At 43.4% G+C, this 9500-nt stretch overlaps 1 protein-coding gene and 1 pseudogene across 3 annotated transcripts; both read left to right on the plus strand.

The window, feature by feature from the left end:
• The first annotated feature begins 752 nt into the window (after positions 1-752).
• On the plus strand, positions 753-3580 carry LOC123190916 (G-type lectin S-receptor-like serine/threonine-protein kinase B120; annotated as a pseudogene).
• A 1267-nt stretch (positions 3581-4847) lies between these two features.
• On the plus strand, positions 4848-8919 carry LOC123190917 (G-type lectin S-receptor-like serine/threonine-protein kinase B120). Of its 3 annotated transcripts, XM_044603650.1 has the most exons (9): positions 4848-5554; positions 5635-5735; positions 5861-6808; positions 7151-7249; positions 7340-7527; positions 7604-7814; positions 7914-8151; positions 8238-8388; positions 8463-8919. In XM_044603650.1, exons 3-9 carry the CDS (start codon positions 5881-5883, stop codon positions 8763-8765), a joined length of 2118 nt encoding a protein of 705 aa, XP_044459585.1. In that variant the 5' UTR covers positions 4848-5554; positions 5635-5735; positions 5861-5880; the 3' UTR covers positions 8766-8919. The 3 variants fall into 3 exon arrangements, with proteins under 3 accessions (XP_044459585.1, XP_044459584.1, XP_044459583.1); XM_044603649.1 differs by having other exon boundaries at positions 5635-6808; XM_044603648.1 differs by having other exon boundaries at positions 4853-5120; positions 5202-6808.
• The last annotated feature ends 581 nt before the right edge of the window (positions 8920-9500 follow it).

The following is a 9500-nucleotide window of genomic DNA, read 5'->3' on the forward strand; positions in this document are numbered from 1 at the left end:
TGCCGTGATGCAGCCAATGTTTTTGTGAAATTTTCCCGAACCGATGCCCGCTAGAAATTTCCTGATGTGAAATTTTCCTGATGCAGCCAATGTTGAAAAATACTCCTGGCAAGTTGGGCATTCAACTCCTGCAAATGCGGTGACTGATGACTTGGTGATCTTTCAACAAAAAACCAGACACAAGTCAAAGCACGCTGCACGTTTCCACTTAGTACGTGTGGCGTTAGATCGTCCAAGGATCCAAGCAAACATTGCCTTCATACCACTCCCCTTCTCCTTCCCTTTGATCTTCACAGAAAAAAAGGGCATATCCCAAGAAGCCTCAGTAGACATGATTCCCCTCCCAGTGAAGCCTGAGTAGACATGCCAAGAAGCAGAGGTATATGTGAGAGAATCTTGAATAGGTATGGCTACTCTCCCAGTGTTCATCCTCCTGTCATTGATTTGTGTCTGCAAGTCTGATGACCGCCTTACACCTGCAAAGCCGCTCTCTGCTGGCAACAAGCTTGTTTCGAGCGGCGGCGTCTTTGCTCTCGGCTTCTTTTCCCCGACAAACTCAACTACGGGCGCATATATTGGCATATGGTACAACAACATCCCTGAGCGTACATATGTGTGGGTTGCTAACCGCGACAACCCGATCACCAACGCTTCTCCTGGGAAGCTGGTTCTGACCAACAACTCCGACCTTGTATTGTCTGACTCCCGAGGCCTCGCTCTTTGGACAACCAAGAACAACTTCACATCCGGAACCACAGGAACTTCTGCTGTACTGCTCAACTCCGGAAACTTGGTCATCCGGTTGCCGAATGGCACGGACATATGGCAGAGCTTCCAACATCCAACTGACACGGTCCTCCCCAGCATGCCTTTATCACTGAGCGCAAATGATGGTCTCTACACTCGCCTCATTGCTTGGAGGGGCCCTGATGACCCAGCCACCAGCGACTACTCCATGGGCGGTGACTCTAGTTCCGGCCTCCAGATTGTCATCTGGAATGGGACGAGGCCGTATTGGCGCAGAGCTGCGTGGGATGGTGCATTGGTCCCTGCCTGGTATCAAGGCACCACCGGCGCCATCATGACCCTAACAATTGTTGACAGAGGGGGTGAGTTATACATAACATTCACCGTCTCTGACGGCTCGCCAAGCATGCGCCTGATGCTGCACTACAGGGGCATGTTTAAATTTCTGGCATGGAACAGCAACTCGTCATCATGGGAGGTTTTCACAGAGCTGCCTAGTTCTAGCTGTGACCGATATGCCTATTGCGGACCATTTGGCTACTGCGATGCCACTGAAACAGTTCCGAAATGCAACTGCCTCAGTGGGTTTGAGCCTTATGGTGTTAACTTCTCCAGAGGGTGTCGGAGAAAGGAAGATCTGAAATGTGGCGGTGGTGATAATTTCTTGACCTTGAGAGCTATGAAGACACCCGATAAGTTCGTTTATGTTAGGAACAGAAGCTTTGACCAATGCACAGCAGAGTGCAGCCGCAATTGCGTTTGCACTGCGTATGCTTATGCTAACTTGCAAAATGGAATCACATCTGTTGACCAGTCAAGGTGCTTGATTTGGTTGGGGGAGCTTGTTGACACGGGAAAGTATCCTGATGGTAATAGCTTGTTGACCTCCGTCTTGCCAGTTCAACAGGTATATATCATCCCTTATGCGCTTATTCAGCTTATTCATTATACGGTATAATCGATCCCTTTTGGTTAGGATGACATGCTAAATGTGGTTAGGATGACATACTAATCCTGACAAACACAACATTTGCCAGAAATGCATGTTGAATTTTGGAAGCATCATTCTCTTGCTGGACTATATTTCTGGCTTTCTACAGTTGGGAAACAGAGTAATAATGTATTGAAGATTATACTAACACAACACTTGGAAAAATGCATGTTGTTAAATTTTGAAAGCATCATTCTCTTCCTAAATTTCTAGTTTTGTGCAGTTGACAAAGCGAGTAATGTACTGAAGATTGTACTCCCAGTAATTGCTAGTACTCTTATACTCACATGCGTCAGCCTTGTATGGATCTGCAAGTCAAGAGGTAAACTCTATATTTGCTTCACTTTCTCAGGATGCAATTTTCATGAGTTATTCAAAAGAAGCAATATTGATATGAAGACATTTCTATCAGGCAAACGACGAATCAAGGAAATTAAGAATAAATATACACGGCGACACTCGAAAAATTCCAAATCTAATGAACTTGAGAATGAAACTATAGAACTTCCATATATTTGCTTTGAAGATGTTGTTACTGCAACGGACAATTTCTCAGACTACAACATGCTCGGGAAAGGTGGCTTCGGAAAAGTTTACAAGGTAACAAGTTTTAACCTGATTATCGATAATAGAAAATTGCCCTTTTTTCAGTTGAAGAATGATGTGTTTGTGCAGGGACGATTAGAAGGTGGCAATGAAGTTGCTGTCAAAAGACTTAGTAAGAGTTCTGGGCAAGGGGCCGAGGAGTTCAGAAATGAAGTGGTTCTCATTGCCAAATTGCAGCATAGAAACTTAGTTAGGCTTCTTGGTTACTGCACTCATGAAGATGAAAAGTTATTGATATATGAATACTTACCTAACAAAAGCTTAGATGCCTTCATTTTTGGTATGTTCTGCTCTTATGGTCATGTCTCGCAAAACATTCTTATAATCATTGAATTGGCCGACCTGGTTGTTAATGCTTTTAATTTTGCACTTCTCTTGCAAGATGCCACAAGAAATTTTGTGCTTGATTGGCCGACCCGGTTCAAGGTAATTAAAGGTATTGCGAGAGGGCTTCTTTATCTCCACCAAGATTCAAGATTAACAATAATCCATAGAGATCTCAAAGCAAGCAATGTCTTGTTAGATGCGGAAATGAACCCCAAAATATCTGATTTTGGTATGGCAAGGATTTTTGGAGGAAATGAGCAACAAGCGAACACTATCCGCATTGTTGGGACATAGTAAGTAATATATAAATTAAACCAGGTAAGGCTTAAGATGGTAATTTTCTACAGCTTAACTAATTCAATTTCTTGGATTGATTCAAACAGCGGTTACATGTCTCCTGAATATGCAATGGAAGGTTCCTTTTCTGTCAAGTCTGACACCTATAGCTTTGGTGTTCTACTGTTGGAGATTATAAGCGGATTAAAGATCAGTTCAGCCCATCTCATAATGGACTTTTCAAGCCTTATAGCTTATGTAAGTATAGTAAAATGCTCTATATTCAACAAGTCAAACAATCATAATAACCTGAGTATTTCATCGGTTTAGGCGTGGAGCTTATGGAACCATGGAAATGCAAAAGAATTGGTGGACTCGTCCATCGTGGAGAATTGTTCACTTCCTGGAGTTTTGCGGTGTATTCAGTTAGGTCTGTTGTGTGTTCAAGATGATCCAAATGCTCGGCCACTCATGTCAACCATTGTGTTCATGTTAGAAAATGAAACAGCTCCGCTTCCTACTCCAAAGGAGCCAGTATATTTTAGGCAACGGAAGCAGGAAGCCGAAGACCTGAAAGAAAACCTAGAAATGTCTCTTTATGGCATGACTATGACAATGCAAGAGGGGCGTTAAATGTTTAATTTCATTGTTCTCCTTTCTGTAAAATTCGCATTTGTACGGTTGATCAATTCAGCGATTTATGCTCCCATGGACAAAGAAACAATCCATCTGATGTGCGGTACTTTCATAGACGGTTTCCATATTTTGTGGACTACACTAGTTTCTGCATTTGTTTCCACTTTGTCAAGTGGAAGAGATGTGTAGATCATTACTTTTACACTAGCTTCTCTTGATGAATTTTCTGCATCCCAGCTTCCTCTTTTAGTCAACGGGTCTGGAACTCTGAATTGCTATATTGATAACAAGGCTGATGGAAAGTCCATGTTTTCTCTGAGTTGTGCAACTGCATCATAATGCAGCAGGAAGGGCCGAGATCGTACACATGTATAATTCAGGTGGCTGCAATGTGCCCCCTGAATTAACCATTTTTTTCTGTTCAAAATGCACCTTTCTTTGAGGGTACAAGACATTGTTTGAAACGGGTAGCGTGGCCCGTACGAGTCGACTCGTACAGCGTGTTGGTTCACGCCTTCATGGTACGTCACTTCACTGAAGTTCTGCTGTAATCCTGAACCCTGTATCCGAAAATCTGCTCAGGTTCAACAGATTTCGATATCAGATGCAATGCCGGATAATTAGCAAACACAATTATTCTTTTTAGTCAAGGAAAAAAAATAGCGTGCTAAAACAAAATAGCATTGGCCTCCGAATATGGTATTAGCGTGCTATATCGCGCTATAACGTACGTGCTATTAGCGAGGCGTTCTATACTGATTCATTTAGCAAGACAATCCTCAGTAAGCTATAGTGTGCTATTTTTCCCAGTGCTTTTTACACTAGCAGCATGTTCCCGGCAAATTATGTTCATCGAGGGATGTCAAATTTAGTTGGTTTGCATTGCAAATCTGTCCCAGTTCATTTTTTTCTGCCACGAAATTGTTCATGCTTGCAAAAAAAAATTGCCATCCTTGTGCCAAAATAAATTGCCATGAAAAACGTTTGATTTGCCATGCCTAAAAAGCTGACGTCATATATTTACCATTTCTGCGAATTTATTAGGAGAGCCCATATACATACTTTTTCTTTGAGAATTGCCCCTATACATATTTTTAGGGGAATTGCCCCTATACATACTATATGGAGATTTTTTTAGACATATATGGAGATTTTTATTGGGTGGAAAAGAAGTCTCGGGCCGGGCCGCAAGCCCTAACCCACCATCCAGCTGAACGAGAGTCGCTCTGACCCATGGGCACTTGTCGCTCTGTTCCTTTGTCAAAAAAAAAAATTGTCGCTCTGTTCCCTCTTTCCTGCGCCTCATCGCTCCGTCGCGGTCATCCTCCGCCGATTCCCTTTGCCCTCCACCGGCGCCGTCGCCAGAAGCGATGTGCCCGCCACGCCCACCGCCGGCCTTCCTTCTGCCACATATGTACGGCTGTAAGCCGAGTGAAGCCCCATTAATCCCTCGGGTTGGTGCGCCACCCGCCCCTACGCCGTCGGCGTCGGGCCGCCACCGTCGCCGCGAGCCACCCCGCCGGAGCTCCACCTGACGGTAACCCATTTCTTAGCATTATCCCCTTTCCTGTTCTTGAGTAAGACTACTACTTTTACAGTTTCACGGTGGCTGATGCAGACATTACAGCGAAAAACTTATCCTGCTAGATATTTTCCTGATGTGAAATTCCCCACGGAGACCAGACCAGCAGCCAATGCTGAATAACCACCTTGTATTATTGTGTGGTCCGAGAATCACCACCGTTCCGGGCAAGCTGGACATTCAACTCCTGCAAATTAATGTGATGAATGATGAGCTAATATTCAACAAAAACCAGACACAAGTCAGAGCACGTTTCCTCTTAGTGCGTCGTGGCGTTAGATCGTCCAAGGATCCAAGCAAACGTTACCTTCATGCCATTCTCCTCCTCCTTCCTTGGCTCCCTCCTTTGATCTTCACAGGAGAGTCATATGTGACAGAATCCTGAATAGGTATGGCCGCCCTCCATGTTGTCATCCTCCTGTCATTGATTTGTATCTGCAGATCTGATGACCGCCTGACTCCTGCAAAGCCGCTCTCCGCCGGCGACAAGCTCGTCTCGAGCAACGGTGTCTTTGCTCTTGGCTTCTTCTCCCCCACAAACTCGACTGTGGGCTCATACGTCGGCATATGGTACAACAACATCCCCAAGCGTACTTATGTGTGGGTTGCTAACCGCGACAAGCCGATCACCAACGCTTCTTCCGGGAAGCTGGTTGTGACCAACAACTCTGATCTTGTGTTGTCTGACTCCCAAGGCCGCACTCTTTGGACAACCATGAACAACTTCACAACCGGAGCCACGGGAACTTCTGCTGTACTTCTCGACTCCGGAAACTTTGTCATCCGGTTGCCCAACAGCACAGACATATGGCAAAGCTTCCATTACCCAACCGACACCATCCTCCCCGGCATGCAATTACCACTGAGCACAGATGATGATCTCTACACTCGCCTCGTGGCTTGGAGGGGCCCTGATGACCCAGCCACCAGCGACTACTCCATGGGCGGTGACTCTAGTTCAGACCTCCAGGTTGTCATCTGGAATGGGACGAGGCCGTATTGGCGCAGAGCTGCATGGGATGGTGCGTTGGTCACTGCCCTGTATCAAAGCAGCACTGGCTTCATCATGACCCAAACAACTGTCGACATAGGGGGTAAGTTCTACTTGACATTCACCGTCTCCGACGGCTCGCCAAGCACGCGCCTGATTCTGCACTACACGGGCATGTTTCAGTTTTTAGCGTGGAACAGCACCTCATCGTCATGGAATGTTTTCATAGAGCGGCCTAATCCTAGTTGTGACCGCTACGCCTATTGTGGACCATTTGGTTACTGTGATGCCACTGAAACAGTTCCGAAATGCAACTGCCTCAGTGGGTTTGAGCCTGATGGTGTAAACTTCTCCCAAGGGTGTCGGAGAAAGGAGGAGCTGACATGTGGTGGTGGAGATAGTTTCTCAACCTTGAGTGGCATGAAGACACCCGATAAGTTTGTGTATGTCAGGAACAGAAGCTTTGACCAATGCGAAGCAGAGTGCAGAAACAACTGCGCTTGCACCGCATATGCTTTTTCTAACATGAAAAATGGCAGCACGTCTAGTGACCAGGCAAGGTGCTTGATTTGGTTGGGGAAGCTTGTCGACACAGGAAAGTTTCGTGATGGAAGTGGCGAGAACCTGTACCTTCGTCTAGCCAGTTCAACAGGTATACATCTTTCCTTATGCGCTTATGGATTGTACGGTGTGATCTATTCCTTTTATGTCGAATGGTAGATGTGGTTTAGGATGACATACTAATCACGAAAAACACAACACTCGCAAGAAATGCATGTAAATTTTGAAAGCAGCATTCTCTTGCTGGACTATATTTCTGCCTTTCTGCAGTTGAGAAACAGAGTAATGTATTGAAGATTGTACTCCCAGAAATGGCTTAGATACGGTTAGGATGACATACTAATCACGACAAACATAAAACATGCCAAAAAAATGCTTGTTAAATTTTGAACCCATGATTCTCTTCCTGGATTATATTTCTGGCTTTATGCAGTTGACAGAGAGAGTAATGTGTTGAAGATTGCACTCCCAGTAATTGCTAGTATTCTGATACTCGCATGCATCAGCCTTGCGTGGATATGCAAGTCAAGAGGTAAAAACAATATTTGCTTTACTTTCTCGGGGTGCAATTTTCATGAGTTATTCGTAAGAAATAATATTGGCCTGAATCTATTTTTGGCAGGAAAACTTCGAATCAAGGAAACTAAGAACAAATATACAGGACAACTGTCAAAAAATTCCAAATCTAATGAACTTGAGAATGAAACTATAGAACTTCCATATATTTGTTTTGAAGATGTTGTTACTGCAACAGACAATTTCTCAGACTACAACATGCTCGGGAAAGGTGGCTTTGGAAAAGTTTACAAGGTAATCATTTTTAGGCTGATCATCGGGAAAAAGTTCGCCATCTGTTGTTCAATTGAAAAATGATGTCTTTATGTAGGGCCGGTTAGAAGGTGGCAATGAAGTTGCTGTCAAAAGGCTTAGTAAGAGTTCTGGGCAAGGGGCTGACGAGTTCAGAAATGGAGTGGTTCTGATTGCCAAATTGCAGCATAGAAATTTAGTTAGGCTTCTTGGTTACTGCACTCATGAAGATGAGAAGTTATTGCTATATGAATACTTACCTAACAAAAGCTTAGACACCTTCCTTTTTGGTATGTTCTGCTCTTATGGTCATGTCTCGCAAAAATATTCTTAGAATAACTGAAGTTGTGATGGTTGTTAATGATTTTAATTTTGCACTTTCTTGCAAGATGCCACAAGAGATAGTGTGCTTGATTGGCCGACCAGGTTCAAGGTAATTAAAGGAATAGCAAGAGGGCTTCTTTATCTCCACCAAGATTCAAGGTTAACAATAATCCATAGAGATCTCAAAGCAAGCAATGTCTTGTTAGATGCGGAAATGAACCCTAAAATATCGGATTTTGGTATGGCAAGGATCTTTGGTGGAAATGAACAACAAGCGAACACTATCTGTGTTGTTGGGACATAGTAAGTAATATATGCACTAGGTAAGGCTTAACATTGTAATTTTACTCAACTTAACTAATTCATTTTTCTTGGAATGATTCAAACAGCGGTTACATGTCACCTGAATATGCAATGGAAGGTTCCTTTTCAGTCAAGTCTGACACGTACAGCTTTGGTGTTCTACTGTTGGAGATTGTAAGCGGGTTAAAGATCAGTTCATCCAATCTCATAATGGATTTTCCAAGCCTTATAGCTTATGTAAGTTCACTACTATGCTCTAAACTTTTTTAACCCCAAAAACTCATAATAAATTGAGGATTTCATTGGTTTAGGCATGGAGCTTATGGAAAGATGGAAATGCAAGAAAATTGGTGGACTCGTCCATTGTGGAGAACTGTCCACTTCATGGAGTTCTGCGGTGTATTCAGTTAGGTCTGTTGTGTGTTCAAGATGATCCAGATGCTCGTCCACTCATGTCATCCACTGTGTTCATGTTAGAAAATGAAACAGCCCCACTTCCTACTCCGAAGGAGCCTGTATATTTTAGGAAACGGAAGTATGAAATTGAAGACCAAAGAGATAACGTGGAAATATCTCTGAATGGCATGACTATGACAATGCAAGAGGGGCGTTAAATGTTTAGTTCCATTTTGTCCTTTTTTGTAAAATTCTCTCATTTGTACAGTTGAGAAATTCTGTGATTCATGTTCTTTCGGACAAACACATAGTGTATTGACATGTAATCCTCTTTGTGTGCTATTTTCATAGATGGTTTCCATATTTTGTGAACTTCACTGGTTTATCATTTGTTTTCACCTTGTCAAGTGGAAGAGGCTACCAGATTACCCAATTGTTTCGTGCTGATGAATTTCTTCACCCCAGCTTCCTCGGTTAGTCAATGGGTCTGAAACTCTGAATTGCTACTTGTTTTCACTAGTTTGTGCATTTATTTTTACTTTGTCAAGTGGAAGACTACCTGATCATGTGTGGATCAGTAACACAGTTCTTCTCTCTTGAAGAATTTTCTGCATCCCAGCTTTCTTGGTTGGTCAATGGGTCTGGAACTCTGAATTGCTATGTTGGTAACAAGGCTGATATAAATCCATGTTTTCTCTGAGCTAGCATGCAGTGCATCTTGCTATGTAGTCCACTTTTTATCTTCTGTTGCAAGTGGCAAGTAAACTAGGATTACACGGCCAATGTCTGACAGTGATCTGTTGTTTATTCAGATGGAGTGGCTGAAACTTCAGGTATGGAAAACTGTTGGAAGTTCAGGTCCAGCCTCGACGGAAAAGTCAGAAAAGTGGGGCTTCTTTGGATCTATCAGTATCTATCAGAAAGTTAGAAAGGTATTTTCAAGTGATCTTGCG

The sequence above is a fragment of the Triticum aestivum genome, chromosome 2A (assembly GCF_018294505.1).
Source record: "Triticum aestivum cultivar Chinese Spring chromosome 2A, IWGSC CS RefSeq v2.1, whole genome shotgun sequence".
NCBI lineage: Eukaryota > Viridiplantae > Streptophyta > Magnoliopsida > Poales > Poaceae > Triticum > Triticum aestivum.

Excerpts from the sequence above, each read along its gene's own strand:
- LOC123190917 (XM_044603648.1), top strand. The coding sequence starts at position 5,557 with ATGGCCGCCCTCCATGTTGTCATCCTCCTGTCATTGATTTGTATCTGC. Across the intron at positions 7,815-7,913 it reads CTTAGACACCTTCCTTTTTG|ATGCCACAAGAGATAGTGTG; the intron begins GTATGTTCTGCT and ends CTTTCTTGCAAG. Across the intron at positions 8,152-8,237 it reads ATCTGTGTTGTTGGGACATA|CGGTTACATGTCACCTGAAT; the intron begins GTAAGTAATATA and ends TGATTCAAACAG.